The sequence below is a fragment of the Maniola jurtina genome, chromosome 8 (assembly GCF_905333055.1).
Source record: "Maniola jurtina chromosome 8, ilManJurt1.1, whole genome shotgun sequence".
NCBI lineage: Eukaryota > Metazoa > Arthropoda > Insecta > Lepidoptera > Nymphalidae > Maniola > Maniola jurtina.
In genome coordinates, this window is record NC_060036.1 from 10,466,301 (window position 1) to 10,485,296 (window position 18,996).

General features: G+C 37.1%; 1 protein-coding gene across 1 annotated transcript in view; it reads right to left on the reverse strand.

Moving 5' to 3' along the window:
* The window catches only part of LOC123867829 (mannosyl-oligosaccharide alpha-1,2-mannosidase IA-like), an 89,619-nt gene extending 72,525 nt beyond the window's left edge, over positions 1–17,094 (reverse strand). The window contains exon 1 of the mRNA XM_045910115.1: positions 16,404–17,094. Within this exon, the coding sequence (XP_045766071.1) occupies positions 16,404–17,015 (612 nt within the window). The 5' untranslated portion in view covers positions 17,016–17,094. The remainder of the gene's footprint in view (positions 1–16,403) is intronic.
* Positions 17,095–18,996: the final 1,902 nt, after the last annotated feature.

Consider the following 18,996-nt stretch of genomic DNA (forward strand, 5'->3'; position numbering starts at 1 on the left):
GACAGCGGAGTTTTAGTAAAGTCCCGTTGGCACTATTTTGGGTATGGAACCCTAAAAAGAGTTAAGACTAGCAGTGGATGCAGTATATTCCAGGGTTTTATGAAAGCGATCTATTTTGTGACAAGTTACAACTTTTCTCAAACATTTTAGAGCTTGACGGCTAAATTCTTAAGCTTCGTGTTATTTATGTGGTCGCCGCCCGCATCCCCTTTTAGACCCTTTCGACTGTGTGTCACAACCCACAACGTAAGAGGAGTAATCGTTTGCGGTTACTACTGAGTGCTGAGTGAATTTGTACATTTAGAAAAATGATCGAAGGAAACTAGAAGATTCATTCCTCATTCATCAATGTGTGGTGGTCATTTTAACAAATGGTTTCAGAAATCTCAGAGAAATCGATGTAGCTACGTACATAGAACAAACCAGACAAGTTCGAGTCAGGTTCGCGCACTGAGGGTTCCGTGTACTCGGGTATTTTTTCCGACATTTTGCATGATAAATCAAAAACTATTATGCATAAAAATAAACGAAAATCTGTTTTAGATTGTACAGGTTAAGCCCTTTCGAATGATACCCCGCTTTGTATAGTTATCTTACTTTGAAAATTGGAAATACTAATTTTATTATTTGTTCATCATGAAACACAATATATTATTTTGTGATGTAACCACAAATTCACGGTTTTCGGATATTTTCTTACTTGTGCTATAAGACCTACCTACCTGCCGAATTTCATGATTCTAGTTCAACAGGAAGTACCCTATAAGTTTTCTTGACAGACACGACAAATAGACGGACAGACGAACAGACAGACAACAACGTAATCCCATAAGGGTTCCTTTTTTCCTTTTGAGGTACGGAACCCTAAAAACGATAAAAATACAGAAAAATCTAAATAAGATCTACCATGGATTACATTGGCATTATATTTATTACATACTATTAGGAGCATTGTACGTTTCAAGAGCAGAGTTTTCAATTTTTACATAAAAAATAGCAAAATTAAAATTAGTGCAATAGAGGACACGCGCAATTTACCACCAACAATGGATGCGACACAGTCATGTCACATAAAATGCGTTATGAAATTGCGCTTTATAGCGAAACAATTACCTTCATAATAGCTTCAGCACTGCCAGCCATGACCGATTCTAGATGCCGCATATTCATTAAATAGAATAAAAACCAACGTTATTTTTTTTTTTCAATTTTAGACTAACGCTTGGCTGCAATCAGACCTGCTGGCAAGTGATGATTGCAGCCTTAGACGGAGCGCGCTTGCCTAGATGATGCCTATTCATTCTTGACTTGTAGGTACCCATATTAAAAGTTGGCATACATTATCGTAGCGTTTCGAATTAGAAACGCGGAGACAAATCGCTTCGTACGAATCGTACGAATCCGTGGAACTCTACTATTTTTCCTATTTTTTCCTACAACTTTTTGACGTTACGCGAGTCATTACAACGCGCAATCACAAGTTTCAATGGCAACGTGTCAGAAAGTCAATAGACTTCGACAGGAGACAGGATCGATTTTACATATTTGGAAAAAGGAATGATAGTTTTGAAAGAGGAATGAAAAGTAAAAAAGGCGCTTGGCACACAGGCTCGAATTTTAGACACGCCTAGGACGGACGGGTATCTAACTACTCCAAGTCCGTGGTAACAATAATCTACAGATATAGTACCCATTTGCTATGGAATGACAGTATTAGGTACCTACAAATATCACGGTTGGTAACTAACTATATACAGGGTTACTGGTAATATGTCGGCAATCCGTTAAGGGGGTGTAGGCGAAGTAATTTGCAACCAAATGACCCCTTATGACCCCTAGACAAATGTCAACCATTTTCGAGTAATTTGACTTTTTGTGTTTTTTAGAAGAATTTGAGGTATGCAACTTTGAAAATTTATAAAAAAAAAACCAATGCATGAATTTTTTTATTATTATTATTATTTGCTTACTAACACTTCAATACATAATAATCAACCATAAAATGACACTTATCTTTAATAGTTTTCAAATCACAGCTACAAATCTGTACAAGTTTCATAATTTACACCAGGTGGTCTGACAAAAATGGTCGATTTATGTAAAAAATTACTGAAGAACTTTATCGGCAGAACACATGAAAAACATGTGCAACTTCTCAGCTACCCAACGAGATACAATATGGTACCAGAAATCAGAAAATGGACGAAAAAAAATACAATTATTGTTAAAAAGACGAAATCGTCTGCAATCCAAAATTACAATAATCGTTTAGGAAGTTTAAAATAATTACGTAGATAAGTTACACTAAGCCATTAAAACTAAATTCTAAAGTTCACTTTCAAAATGTGACCCTCTATTTCTTATGCACAGGCGCATTCTTTTTCTTAATTGAGATTTTACTACATTACTAGTCAAATTGGTTCTTATTGAATTAGCTGCATTTATTATTCTAATTTTCAATTCTTCGACTGATGGCACTGGTGAGACATCGTACACTAGGCTCTTCATATGTCCCCAGACATAATAGTCCATAGGTGTCAGGTCTGGACATCTTGCTGGCCAAGGAGTTGGGCCTCCTCTGCCTATCCATCGATTGGGAAAATTAGTGTCTAACCATTGCCGAACTGTTATTCTCCAGTGTGCTGGACATCCATCGTGCTGGAATCTCATTCCTCTTCTTATTTCCAGAGGTACGTTTTCTACTAATGCAAATAAATGTTCTTTCAAAAAAGTCTCATACGAGCACTTCGTCACTTGGAGCGTACACACGTGGTCTTCCAGAATCGGATTGTCTCCTCTGCACCCGTCCCGTCTCTCTAATTCTTCGATAAACATCACTGAAGACAGACCTGTGTGGTACTCGGCGGCCAGGAAATCGGCGAAGATATTCACGGCGAGCGGCCAAAGCATTGCCGTCACAATATCCATAACAAAAAAGGATATTGGCATATTCCTCATTGGAGTACTGGGTTCTTTCTGCGGCCATTAGTCCTTTTGATGCGCCAAATTGTCGGGAGAGCAATAAATCAGAGTCCAATCACAAGCCAAATCACAGAGTATGCCAGAAACAGTCCATAAGAAAAAGCCAGGTCAATTCACTTCCAAATTCACAATGATGTAGGTACCAACTTAGGTAGAGATGATCTGTACAGTACGAGTGGCACAAGCAAACTGTAAATTTTTGCAGTTTTGCGCAAATTGTGAAACATTTTAAATGTCTTATCTTTTAAGTCTAAGAATTTATAAATACAATACAATTAAATAAGTTAAGGATCCCACCCTTCACCTAATGTACTTGCCAGTGCTTTAATTATTACCTATTCTCTGAAAAATGTTAGGCAAATCTGGCTATTTATGCCTTTGTTTTTTCTATCCAGTCACTAGATAATGTTTTTAAGCTCTTCTTATCCGAGAGCGCTGATTGGTGCACGTATTCACACAAAGGATTAAAAATGTCATTCTTGGAACTCTCATTATTTTTAGAGTGTTATTTTTAGAGTTTTATACTTCTAAAATGAATTGTAAGATTAATTATAACTCATTACTCATCCTAAATAAGAAATAAGAATATTACCATAAAATTCGACGTTGAGATATTATTTCGTATTCTTAAGACGATTTCATTTTTTTTCACAATAATTGCATTTTTTTCGGCCAATTCCTAATTTCTGGTACCATATTGTATCTCGTTGGATAGCTGAGAAGTTGTACATGTTTTTCATGTGTTCTGCCGATAAAGTTCTTCAGCAATTTTTTACATAAATCGACCATTTTTGTCAGACCACCTGGTGTAAATTATGAAACTTGTACAGATTTGTAGCTGTGATTTAAAAACTATTAAAGATAAGTATCATTTTATGGTTGATTATTATGTATTGAAGTGTTAACAAGCAAATAATAATAAAAATAAAAAAATTCATGCATTGGTTTTTTTTTTATAAATTTTCAAAGTTGCATACCTCAAATTCTTCTAAAAAACACAAAAAGTCAAATTACTCGAAAATGGTTGACATTTGCCTAGGGGTCATTAGAGGTCATTTGGTAGCAAATTACTTCGCCTACACCCCCTTAACAGATTGCCGACATATTACCAGTAACCCTGTATAAATATTTGCAACAACTACACCATAATCAGTATATTTTAACATGTTCAATGCTTTGAAAATTGTTAACACTGATAAACCTCACGGCAATCAATTTATATGTTAATTATTACTTATCGAGACCTACTGAATTAGCTTACATAACAAGTTTAAATATTTAATTAAAAAAAATCTAAATCAAAATGTTTTTTCAAATACATCCACTGGTTCGGAATACCTATCTTACCGAGAAGAACCAGCAAGAAACTCGACGGTTTCTTTTTGTTAGGGTACTCGAGTACGGAGCACTCGGTGCGCGAGTCTGACTCGCACTTGCCCGGTGATCATAGATAAGGGTTTCTTTTTCCTTTTGAGGTACGGAACCTTATAAAATGTGGAGAAGTTTCCCTAGCGCGTTTCTCAGCGCTCAGCATCCAGACATTGTGTTGGTTCTCACTTAAATACGAGTATATTAACCGACGACAAAACTCAATACAATTTCGTCGACACTTTCCAGAAATAAATATTAAAATTAAAATAAATAGTCCATGTACTTAATTTTTTGTAAAGTGCTCCGACGTGAAAAGGAAAGGGTCATATTTTCGATAAAAAATAATTTTGTGAATGTAGTTTCTTTGGGTATATAGAGTATAGTGGAAGAAAAGTCAAAGAGCAAATACCTATCTCTAAGACCTATCTGTTCGCGCTATCAAGGTCGAATCAGCTTAAGGTGAACATTGTGTGGCGTGAGAGCGATTAAGACTCAACCGTTGTGCACTAAGCTTTTAGTTAACGGTGCTTGAAACTTAGTATCGTGGTTAGAGCTTCCTAAAGGTCTTGTGGAACAGGATAACGCGGTAACTGCAAAAATCAGATCATGGATATTACTATAAAATATACCTACATGCTATTACTACCCATATTATTATAAAAAATCAAATTATAAAAGTGTGTTTGTTAATAATAATTGTTTGTTGGGCAACGAATCAAGGCAATTTTTTGCATGGATAACGTTAAAGATGTAGAAAGTGACACAGCTTGCTTTTTAACCTGGAAAATCAAAGGAATTAAAAAAAACTAAATTCACGCGGACATAGTTATACATTTATAACATGCATGTACTGACTCACAGATAAAACAGATAGTTATTGTGACGTATACAATTGCTTAAGAAGTTTTTGAAAATTTAACCCCTAAGGGAGTAAAATAGAGGTTTAGAGTTTGTGTAGTCCAAGCGGACGAAATAGCAGACTTGAGATAGTTTTTCGTCTATGTAATTATGTTTGCCAAATGATGAATGCCATTACTCAATCCTCAAACATTTTCACTCAAGGACCTCAATGGTATCTTAAAAAAGTGACAAAGTCTTAGCCACTAACTAGTATTACTAGTCCTACTAAGTTTATTTTAATATCCTACCTACTGTCATTATACTATTATCATCAACCATTCAAAATGGTTAAAGATATGTCCTGTAGCACTAGGTAAATTGCTGAGTACACCGGATGCTTACCGACATACACTGATAACATGGATCACGGGCTTGGGTGCTTAGCAAATCGACGTCCTTGGGAATATCTACCTAGCATCTACCATATGCATATTACATACCTACCTAATGAGCTATTCTTGACATGAGGTATAAGTATAATGTTTTGCTTGGATTAAATCTGATAAGATCCATCGTAAGTACCTACTTGCGAAATATTTCAAAAAAAATTACTTAAAATAATATCACAGTTGAATAGAAAACTAATGAAATATCTAACTTTTTGGTTTCGAAGGATGAATGAATTTACCTTTGAATTAATGAATTTACATACTTTTATTGTAGACCACAAAAACAGTACTTACGAAAAATTAAACACAAAATAGCAAAACAAAGTAGGTATAGGTTAATAATGTTTCTAAATAATTTAAAATACATAGGCCATAACTCAAAATTTAAAAAACCCCCGGCACAAAAACCTTTACATATAAGAAAACTAGAAAAGAGCTGATAACTTTCAAACGGCTGAACCGATTTTCTTTGATTAAAGCTAAGAAGTAGAACGCTCTCGATCAAGCCACCTTTCAAACAAAAAAAACTAAATTAAAATCGGTTCATTCGTTTAGGAGCTACGATGCCACAGACAGATACACAGATACACACGACAAAATTTATAACACCCCTCTTTTTGGGTCGGGGGATAAAAAAGCGTTCCAGGACCAATACGCAAAGGGGGACGCAGGTTCGAATCCTGCCAGTTCCGCAATTTTTGGCATAGGTAAATTATTTAGGAATTTTCTTGAAGTGTAGGTAAAACACTATCATAAAAATTATAAACAGTAATGGTGTACATAAGCAACAGATATATTTAGAGGTAGATAATGCAAGTAAATCGATGGTAGGTATACCTAAAGTCTACACATTTAATATTAACATAAACAAATACTTTTATAAATAAAAGAATCTTAATTAGGAAAATCGTTATATTATAAGTTATCTTTTTAGGCAGAGGTCATGTAACCATGCGAGTCATTCACCAAAACGAATTAATGTAGTATTTATGATTCACATACTCTTCTGTATCATAGTTAATTGGTATACGAAAAGATAAACGGACATGACGAAACTAAGTCGGTTTCCGTTCGAATATAACTAAGGAATCCTGAATATATTGCAGCCCACATGGCACATTATGACACAGCAACATACCTTGGCAGCTATCCAATTAATACATTTAAAATGTGATTACCCACATTTATATGTAGGTATATCAGCATTGCTGTCATTATACTGATCGCATATTACAGTCCAGCGCAATAGCAGGCAGTGAATTTTTCATCCATAATATTAATTCGAAAATGTGTCTGTATGTTTGTCTGTCTGATAGCTTTTGACAGCCCAACAGTTTAACTACAGATTTTGATGAAAGGTACAGAATTAGCTTACATCCCGGGGAAAGACATAAACTACTTTTTATCCCGAAAAATCAAATAGTTCCCACGGGATTTTTAAAGGCCCATCCGTTTAACCGATTTGTGTGTAATTAGTTACAGAAGTAGCTTGCATCCCGGAAATTGATATTGGCAAGTTTTATCCCGGAAAATCAAAGAGTTCCCACGGGATTTTCAATAAACCTAAATGCACGCGGACGAACTCGCGGGCATCGTCTAAAACTGAATAGTTACGGAATTCAAATCAGCTAAAGATATACCCAGATGATGTCATCGCGCATTTCTGGTAGGCTGTGAAAATTTGTTGATTTCGCCTCGTATCGTAATGTGTCATTAGCTTTAGATAATGATTATAATTTTATTCCGCAATAAACTCAAAATCGTTCGTTTACTTCATATCCTCAGAGCAATTAAAATGTGTCTGAGTTCATCACTCAGTCTAGTTAAACATATACAAGTGTAAATTAAAAATTTATAACACCCCCGACAAGTGAAGGGTAACTAGAAAAGACCGAAAAGACCTGATAACTTTCAAACGGCTGAACTGATTTTCTTGCACTATTCCGCGCCTACGATCTAAAGTATCTGAGTTTTCCAAAACATCATTTTCAAATAAATAATTATGTATTTAGGCAACGTCCGTCTTGACAGCTTGACATATTTTGGCAATTGACATAATATTATGAACCTAACGGTTATCTAACCTTCTTTTCTACAAGAAAACTAGAAAAGAGCTGATAACTCTTAAACGGCTGAACCAATTTTTTTGGATTATAGCTAAGAACACTCTCGATCAAGCCACCTTTCAAACAAAAAAAAGTAAATTAAAATCGGTTCATTCGTTTAGGCGCTACGATGCCACAGACAGATACACAGATACACAGATACACACGGTACACACGTCAAACTTATAACGCCCCTCTTTTTGGGTCGGGGGTTAAAAACAGACTCATGTTGTAGAAAGAGACTGTATCATAAGTAATAAGTATTAATATTTTCTTCTGAAAAAACCTGCCAAGTGCGAGCCGGACTCGCACGCGAAAGTTCCGTACGACCGTATAAGAGACAACACTTTTTTGTGATGTAAACACGAATTCACGATTTCCGGATATTTCCCTTTAGTTTATGCTTGTAGATTTTGATTCCCTTGACGAGCAAACCAAATCTTAATCGACTTTTAATGTTCAGGAGGTAATAAAAAAATAAGTGAGTAATTAATTTAAATATCCCTCTACGTAGCAATAACTAAGGTTCCTTCTTGTACCTACTAACGGGCTCTAAATACACATCTAGGAATTTATCGCGACATAATTATGCCAATTTGGTATAACATAAGAGTCAAGGAAAATAACTACACGATATAACTAGTTAGCCTATATTATTGTTTATTATAGTTAATTATACCTAGATAGTTACCTAAAGTCTGTATATATGATATAGAGCTACCAGCCTGTTTGTATGACAGAACCGGTCAAGTGCGACTCGGGCTCACACATGAAGGGTTCCGTACCATCGTCCAAGATATACCTAAAACACTTTTATGTAGAACACTGCAAGTTAATCAAAGACTGCGCCATCTATATGTTATTTTGTGATTATTTTTTTTCATTGTGATGTAACCACAAATTCACGGTTTTCGGATAGTTCCCTTAACTTGTGCTATAGGACTTAGCAGGACTTAGCTATCTGCAAAATTTCATGATTCTAGATCAACGGGATATAGGTTTTCTTGACAGACACGACCGATAGACGGACAGACAGACAGACTACAAAGTGATCCTATAAAGGTTCCTTTTTCCCCTTTTGAGGTACGGAACCACAAAAAGCCATATTGCGAGCAGAATTTTGAGCACGTTACCGATAACACGTGACCTGCACGTTCAATATTGTTACTTTTGCACATAATTCCTATAAATTATTCTTATCACACGCTCTGTGATAATGACAAACTTCGGGAAGAAATTTACATAACTACCCGAAATGCTCGGTATTTAAAAAGGGCTTAGGTACTTATAATATGTGCATGCAGTCCTATTTGTTTATATTATGTCCTAATATTTATATGTTACGAACATGTTTACGTAATACTGATTACTGATAGTCCAAGCCTTTATTGAGGTTTCAGTGACATCATGAGTTCAAATACGTCAAATAAGTTAGTGAAAGCTGATTATAGAAACTGACAACACTGCGCTGCGGAGTTGTTGTTTTCTATCCTTATATTTTTAACTTTTACTTTGGTCTTCAGGCACTAAGGAATTTTAAACGAAAATACATCTCGAAGCTTCCCGAACGCTGACCAACCGAGTTGGATTCGGCGCCTAAACTCAAATAAAAACAAACAAATAACTGAGAAATCTATACATTTACTAAATAAAATACAATTCTCTCAAAAATACAAAATTCTCAGTTGTTACATTTTAACATTTACTTTAATGGCTGAAAAAACAAAATTAAACACGTTTTTCCAGACATTTGTCAGGAAGCCCTTTGAATGTGCAGGTAGTAGGTACTCAGGTAGGTACAAAATGGCTTCTGGATTAACGTTGGTAAGTATTAATTGCCGAAAAAAATACAAAACAAACAAAATGTACTTTTGAAAATGCAAAATTCTGTGTGAAAATATTAATAACTAGGATAGCTCTTTATAATCATTGTGGAACTTAAAATTAATAAGTGACTCGACAATATTAGGTGAGAGTCCATCATCAATCTTATCTCAGGGTCTTATTAGTGGAAGGTCCCGGGTTCGATTCCCGGCAGGGATTTGGAACTTTAAAATTTCTAGTGTTGTCTGGCAGGAGGCTTCGGCCATGGCTAGATACCACCCTACCGGCAAAGCCGTACCGTAAAGCGATTTAGCGTTCCGATACGATGCTATGTAGAAAACAAAGGAGTATGGGTTTAATGAAAACTGCCATACCCATTCCAGGTTAGCACGTTTCCATCTTAGACCGCATCATCATTTGCCACCAGGTGAGATTGCAATCAAGGGCTAACCTATATCTGAATATAAAAAAATTGAAAAAATTTTATTGAAATTAACTGGACGTCAAAAAAAATCTAAAAGAGCAAGTTAATAATAAGATTAAGGCCAATGAAATTAGTAAGTAGTTCTGTGAACCATGCTCGTGTCGTGCGGATGCCAAAGTTCAGACGCCGCCGGCGAAATCAACGTTTTTACGAGACAATGGGAGATGATACAACTGCCGCGGTTCGGACATTAAGAGCAATAAACGAGTTCCGGGACACCGTCCCGTTTGCTAATTACAACGCGAGTTAGCTCTAGGGCTGATACAAAAGTCCTGATAATATTATTATGTTAAACAACGAAATTCATTTCATTTCTTATAATATGTAATAGCAAGCAAACGAGCAAGCAGTTCTACCTGATGCTGAAAATTTTGTAGAATTACCCACGAGAAGATTTTCGTGAATGTCGTAAAAGGGGACTAAGAAACAAGCCGAATTGCACACCAAACAAAGGCATTCTCAAGGAGGGTTGACGTCAGACAGACGGGCGGCTGTAAAAAGTACATAGTGTTATCTTGTATGAGGGTACGGAACACTTCGCGTGCGAGTCCGACACGTACTTAACCGATTTTTAATTCCGGAAATGATAGCTCGACATTTTCTAAAAAGAAGCAAGCACTCCATCCATCGCTGAAAATAAAAACGCTTTTAGAAAAATTCAACTATGCGGTACCGTCTGCCGACAAAGTAAACATGTCTTCTTCTTTTAGTTTGTGCCTCTCGAAGGAAACATGTTTGTAATTTCTACATAAAAAGAGGCAACCCTTATTACGATCGCAGCATCGTTTACCGTACACAACACAGCAAACTTAATAGATGCTGCATTTAGGACAGAGTGGAAGGTTTAATGGGGAATATTCAACCCTGCAATATCACATCAAAGGAATAATAAACTGTGATATTAAGTAACTGTGTTCTATCTTTGAAGTTTGAACTCCTCGGGAATTATTAATTTGCAAGTTTTATGCGGAACGGCAGTCTATATTTATCTTGCGCCGCGCTGCGAAGGTTTCGCTGGGTGCCTAGTTTGAGACTTTCATTTTCAATAATTAGGAGCATTTTTACTATCATCCTTTTCAACTTACGTAATTTTTGTTTCATTAGTGGATCAGGAGATTTCAGTTAGCTTGGTTTATCAATCGTTGGGCATATAGGTCTAGTATTCACATGTGGTTGCAGTTAATTTTGCTGTTGAGCTATTTTTATCAAATTTTTTCCCGTTTTCAATTTTTTTAGCTTAATGATGTCATTGGATCATCGAGATAGTTGTCTTTTAGCATTCTCCATTTAAGTAGCAATCGGGCCCATCACCTATGGATCTACAGACCTGAGACCTTGTATTTTATTAATCATCATCATCATCATCGTCAAGCGATAGACGTCCACAGCTGGACATAGTCTTTTGTTACCTGCCACGGTCTGGCGCCGCCTGAATCCAGCGGCTCCCTGCGACTCGTTTGATATCGTCTGTCCGCCTAATGGGGGGGTCTTCCAACGCTGCGCTTTCCGGTACGGGTTGCCATTCTAGCACCTCGGGACCCCAACGCCTATCGATTTTTCGAACTACGCCCACTGCCCATTGCCGCTTCAGCTTTGCAAACCAAAATTTTCGCTGGTCCCTTCATTATAGCATTTTAAGATTGCGGTAGACCAACCAAAGTTAGCCCTCGACTGCAATTTCACCTGGTGGTAAGTGATAACAGTCTTAGATGGAAGCGGGCTAACCTGGTAGGTTTATGGCAGTTATTATTAAGTCCATAACCCCTTTGGTTTCTACACGGCATCATACCGCTAACGCGCTAAATCGCCTGGGAATACCGGAATGCTAAATTACCACTCTACCTACCTAGGGTAGGGTAGGGTAGCGTAGCGTGGTAACTAGCCACGGCCAATGCCTCCCACCAGACAAGACCAATGATTTAGAAACCAAACCCTGCCGGGCATCGAACCCGGGACCTACCACTAATAAGACCACTGTGCCAGGGAGTTATATAAAAGAGATTTTTATGATTCATAACCAGAGATTGGATTTGTTCCGTAAATATCCTACGATTGAGACCTTTGCCGATTAACTATAATATGAACCGGTCTGACCTTCAAACAGGTTCATATGAAACGATATTGTTCCAAAAGTGTGTTGACTGTTGCGGTTCCGTGAGCGGTTGTTGACGCTACTTGTACTTGTAGGTCGACGATTGTCGTGGAATTCAGATGTATGTCAAGTCGGCGTGGAGCACAACCGATTGTAGGCACAATATAACCGTTACCGTCTTACGGTGGTATCAATAAAAATTGCTTCTTCCTATTACTAGTAGGTTAACTCAATAACGCCGCAATATTGCTTGTCTAACGGTCTAGCTAAGTTTAAGTATATTGACAGACAGAGACACAATCTCAAATGATGCTTTTTAGGGTACCGTATCTCCAAAGAAAAACGAACCCTTATCAGATCACTTCGTTACATGTCTGTCGTGCCTGACAATGGAATCAAAACTCGGGTAGTAAGGGTATTTCTCGTTGATCTAGAATCACAAGGTAAGTAGCAATATTTTGCAGCACAAATAAAGGGGGATATCCGAAAATTGTGGTTACGTCACAAAAAAATTAAAGTGTTATATCTTGTACGATGATACAGAATCCTTCGTGTCCGGATCTGACTCTCACTTGACCAATTTTTGCGACAAAATAATAACTAGGACTGGGAATAAGTAGGTACGTATTTAAGATGTCAGCCACATTTTTAGGGTTCCGAACCTCAAAAGGAAAAAGGAACCCTTATAGGAACACTTCGTTGTCTGTCTATCTGTCTGTCTGTCGTGTTTGTCATGAAACCTATGGGGTACTTCCCGTTGACATAGAATCATGAAAATATAACCGAGTATTGAATCCTCGGTGCGCGAGTCTGACACGCACTGGCCGGGTTTTTTTAAAAATATAACATGATCTCCTGAGCGCGGCTGGCTGTAATGTGTGATCAGTAATCACCATTATAGATGGGTAACTTGTAGGAGTTGAATAATTAAGATGAAGGCCTTTAACGTAATCATTTGAAGCTGGAACAGTTCGAAGGATAGGTCTAATACGTATGTACGTATAATGATACAAAAGGATAGATTTCAGTTGAGCTCATAATAGGTTATTAACATAGACATTTTGACTAAATAGCTCCTTGACATTTACTATAGCAAGATACACATTGCTATTACATGAAAACCGGTTCGCAATCAGACAGATAAGATATTTGCTATCTAGGTATATTAAAAGAAACTAAATACCTAAGCATTATTAAATACCTAGATGTTTTCTTATCCATAATATTGCGTAAGTATTATAAATGCAAAAGCGTATCTGACTGTCTGTTCATCTTTTCACGAATCATGCTTTTAAGTTTTAATCCATTTTGACGTTTGGTAGAGATACGTATGATTCCTGGGAAGGACATACTCTACAGATACTTTTAGCCCCGGAAATTTCCAGATTTCCAACGGGATTTTCAAAAACCAAAATCCACGCATCATTTATTTGGTACAGACCTAGCTTGCATTCTAGAGAAGTAATATACAGGCTACTTTTTTCTCAGAAAATCAAAAGTTCCCACGGGATTTTTAAAAGTAGCTATTCGCGGGCATATTCTAATATTATGTAAAAGTGTGTAATTACTTATTACAAATCATCGAAGTTCGAACCGATCTAGATGGGCAAAAAGATTCTGAAGATTAAAATATGCTACTAAAGTAATTAAATAAAAAGAGAAAGATGAATAAAAAATGTGATACCTAGTAACATAGTATTATTCTGTATTCGACGGACCAAATCGCGGGTAGGTAGGTAACCTATAAAAAGTTTGCGGAGTTTAAACTAATTTCGAATGAAAGACGTGGTCAGATCTCAGAAGCTACTATTTAAATTTACCTACCTACTCGTATATCTAATAGATAGATGTTGCTTATAATAAAAATCAACGGGTAAGTTTGTCTGCGCGATAGGTGTGCACAGTTTTTGTCGACGTCACAAATTCTTCGCAAATGATGTCACTACTCACTTGGTAAATGTGGAAATGTGGATGCAGTGTCGTAAGCGAGTTCCATTGAGCGGCGCCACGGTTCATCGACCAGAGCACAAGGGAAAGTGTGCAGGAAAACTTACGTAGGTACCTACCTTATGTTTGGTGTTTACCGTAATAATTAAAATGTATAGAAAGTGTACACCTTAGGTATGGTTTCTTCAAAACTAGCAGATCATCGCGACATTGTTCACACTGTTGTTTCGCGAATCACTGTTTTTTCCTGGGTCTAAGATTCTTATTTATTTTTATTAATTTATTCACATACAAGCTAACCCTTGACTGCAATCTCGCCTGGTGGTAATGATGCAGTCTAAGATGAAAGCGGGCTAACCTGGAAGGGGTATGGGAGTTTTTATTAAACCCATGCCCCTTTGGTTTCTACACAGCATCCTATCGGAACGCTAAATCGTTTGGCGACACGGTTTTATCGGTAGAGTGGTAATTAGCCACGGCCGAAGCCTCCCACGAGGCAAAATAATTCTAGGTTATGATATATAGGATAGGAAAAATTCTAGGATAAATAATGCCCTTAGGACAGAATTTTGGCCACGGTGGCTAATCGTCACAAAGATTAGCTACCTACGCAGGACTGGAGACATACTTATTTATTATTATTGTTTACTGAGACAATGTTACAGTGCACAAGCCCTTGCTTGAGTAGTAAAGTAACATTGTGGCTATTTCTTTTATAGGTAAATACGTACACACTACACTCCACAATCTCTAAACCAAATTGACAGGTTCTCCTATCTTATGCTATTTTTTCACAGGGATAATTAAAAAAGTGGATAGCTAAGTATTCAGCCCTGTAATTTTAATTAGTTTAGAGATTGTGTATGACAGAATTAGTCTACAGTGCAGTAATTACAGTATAAAATCTAGAACAATGAAGTAGGACATAGAGGTAAATACTTAAATTAATTGGCAGATGCTGAATTGAAACCCACAAAGCAAGATTGTACAGCCAAAAGCATTCAGCATACTATTCTGGATGAGGCAAAAAAGCTTGGTTTCTCTGAGATGAACTGAAGAATAAGGCGTTCAATAGATTTGCTTGGATATACTCAAGAAATGTCTGGCCATTGTGTGGATTTGACTCACAGCTCGCTCCAGCAATGCATTCTTAAACTATAATTTTAATTTAATTCTATTGGTTTTTCCAAAGAGTTCCTGTCATGATTATTAATTAATTCTAAGTAAACAGAAACAAAATTATAATTCTATTTGGTCTTAATTTGTATTAAGTCCAATGTAAATTTTATTATCTATAATGCTGTTGATTAGAAGTAAATGAATGATTTTAAAAAAAACTGTGCAAACCACCATGTTGCATTACTTCAGATTGGACTACTTGTCTTCTACACTCTGTAGAAGTACTTAAGAGGGGTCTCTCCGTCACTCGCTCCATACAAACGTGGTTCCAATTTCATTTGAATATTAAGCAACCAAAGTCCATGAAATTTTGCAGACATATTCTAGAAACTAATATCTAGTAGTAATCTCGGAGTAAGTGATGGAGAGAGGCCTGTTAATGTAAGCAATATGTTAAAGGTGATTTTCAATAAGTGTCAGTACACAAATAATGTAATAATTTTTAATGAAACTACCTATGTAGATTATAGAACTCTGGTTACATCTTATTTAAATCTGATAAGCGAGTGAAGATCATAAGTTTGCAAACATGTTGAAATGCTTATATATTTCTCAATGATAGATATTGTATTTAAAAATGATATGATGTGATTAAGTAGTTACTGTATATCATGAAATACTTATTACATTTTAGATGTATCATGTAAGTATTAGTACTTAAAAAATAAATGTAAATGTTTGCTTAATGTCAATCAATGCCCAAAATTAATAAAATTTATCCTATCTCTAATCCGTTGATAGATTACTTAACAATGTTATTTGTCAAAAATTGTATGGTCTTTTTACATTTTTATTAACAATGTCTAATGCTCAATCTATCTTTAACTTGTCGATAAGTTACTTAGCAGTTGTTAATTGTCAAAAACTTATCAACAGATTACAGATAGATTGATTTTAATTTTGGACGAAAGTAACTTATTGATAGGTTACAGATATGTCCATTATTAATTTCAGCCATTAGTGTTTTGAAGTAAGCAAATTATGATGATAACAAAGTAGAATAGCAATGTTTGTATCTCAATTATTCATAAAATAATAGAGCCAGCAATGTTGTCCAACATACCAATAGTTTTGGGATTTTGGACACTGCAAAGTGCAACTGATAAAGTTGACTACATCTACTAGCTTACCTCTTTAACAGTATCCCTTTTATGCCTGACATCTACATCTGTGCCTGGATCTAGCGCAGGTATCACATACTTTTGAACTGAACTATCCACCTTCTGGTTCGATGGCGATACATTCTTGTTAGCAGCATTATTACCTAATGCTGGCTCTTCTATAGCATCTACGGGAGGTTTGCTGGGCCCTCGAGATGATGAGCCAGAAGGCGCTACATCAAACTGCGGCCTCTCTAACACCTTCATTCCCATGTCCTCGTCTATCTTCGCTTGTAAGCGGTTCCTGTCCTCCACTACGTGAGGGTCGTCACCCCCTTCACCGTGTCGTGCGATTCCCACCACAGGGAAGTCGCCAACTTCGTTTTGAGCGAGAGGTGGTGGCATGAGAAGCTCCGGGCCAGCCTTCTGTATGCGTTTGTACACATTATAGACACTGTCGTTCACACTGGTGGAACTTTTAAACTCGGGCAAATAGAACAGTGCACCTAGCCACACGATACCAAATGTCAAGAGAACTGAAATAATCAAATATTTTTCGCGAAGACGAAACGAGCGTCTGGAAATGGACGGAACGGGCACCCCGTTAACAAATCGTTGGTAACTCGGTAAAATTCCCGTCATGTTTACGTAAACACGGTATCTAATAATATCCTAAATAATAACTAAACGTCAGATTCCAGCAGGCGACCCGTCATTGGTGGTCGCCATTAGAGAACTGAAATGAAATGAAAATGACAATTTTAAGGGTTGCTCTAGCAATGATCAAAAATTACCCCAAATATATACCTATTACTTATTTTGAAGAACTTAAATATCATACTTCACTCGATGAAATCCCTGCATTCATACAATTTATAATTTTAGTTTTTGTTAGTGTCATAATATTTCAGAGTTGTAACTTGTAATCCTTTTCTTTTACATCAACCATTTTCAGATCTTGTAATGTAATACAAGATATTACTGGTATTTTAACAACACTGGTATTGTAACATAGCATAGTATTTTTGCCACATAAAATAACAGCCGGGTTTTATAAAAGTCGATCGTGGTCGGTCTGATTTTTTCTATAATTTTATTTAACCTACATGATGTTCGCTAATTCATCCACGTTGATTTAGGTAGGTTTGTAAAAACCCATTGGAACTTTTTTATTTTGCACAATATTAAGTAATCCATGCCCATTTCTGGTATTCAAGCTACACCAAATTTCATCGCAATCAGTAAAAGGATGGATTGCGAAACAGTACCTGACAGACACATTTTCGCCTTTAAATGTTCTTATGGTACATCCATGTATAATTTCACCATAAAATCGGGAAAACAATTCTATATGGTAGCACTACCAAATTGCCAACTTGACACTCGTCACTTTCTTTTTATGCCTTTTTCGACGCTAAACATGGCTCTGGATTCTAATCTTTTCGAATTCGCATTAGAAGTTTAATAGAGACTTTGTCTATGTTGGCGTTTGCTGGCGCGCGTGCGGTGCTTTTTTGGAGTGTTTTTTTTTGTTATGAGTGGTCTGTTTTTGTGTTTTGCTGGTGTTTTTTGGTGGTGGAACTGACAGTCAACCTCACCTGCACGCGGAGCCCCCTGCCAATTAGCGAGCGAGGATATGACGACCGAAGAATAACCATTCCAATCTGCTAGGCTCTAAATAACACAAATCAGTGGCAGGCAGTATGCGAAAAGCCTAGCTCTGCGCTGACCAACCAGTTTGCCCAACGTGGTCATTTTAGGTCAATTTAGGTAGTTTGTAGGCTCTCGATAAACAGTGCCAACACACAAAGGCTCCAGTTCCCGGTCGGCCTGCTATTTCCTTACTCTAGGAGCAGTTGCGGTCACGGCAGGGCAGGGGTTCAGCCAGGTTTCAGCGAGGTTTCTGCGTGGTTTCGGTGAGGCCTTAGTAAAAGATCAGTGAGGTTTCTGTAAGATTTTAGTAAGATATCAGTGGGGCTTCGGTGAGGTATCTGTGAGGTTTCGGCATGATTTCGGTAAGCTTTCAATAAGATATCGGTGAGGTTTCGGCATGGTTTCAGCGAGGTTTCGGCGTGGTTTTGGTGATGTTTCGGCACGGTTTGGCATGGTTTCGTTGAGGTTCCGGTAAAGTTTTGGTGCAGTTTCGTTGAAGTTTCGGAATGGTTTTGGTATGGTTTCAATGAAATTTCGGTAAGGTTCCGGTGAGGTTTCGGCATGGTTTTGGTAAGGATTCGGTGGGGTTTCTTTCAGCGCGATTCGGTATGGTTCCGGTGCGGTTTCAACGTGGTTTCGCAAAGGTTTCGGTGAGATATCGGTGAGGTTTCAGCACGGTTTCAGCGAGATTTCGGCGTGGTTTCGGTAAGCTTTCGTTGAAGTTTTGGCGTGCTTTCGGTATGGTTTCGGTGAGGTTTCAGTAAGGTTTGGTGAGGTTTTGGTAAGGTTTCGGTGAGGTTTCCCCTAGGGGTGAATTCACCCCTAGATTTTTGTTCCAACTGATCTTAGAATTAATGTCTGCATCTATAATTTAGAGGGAACGTCTATCTTTCACAGGCAGATAGTAGTCCAGTCAAATTATTGATCGACCTCGGAATGAGAGAGAATAAGCTGTATTGAGGTTCACAAA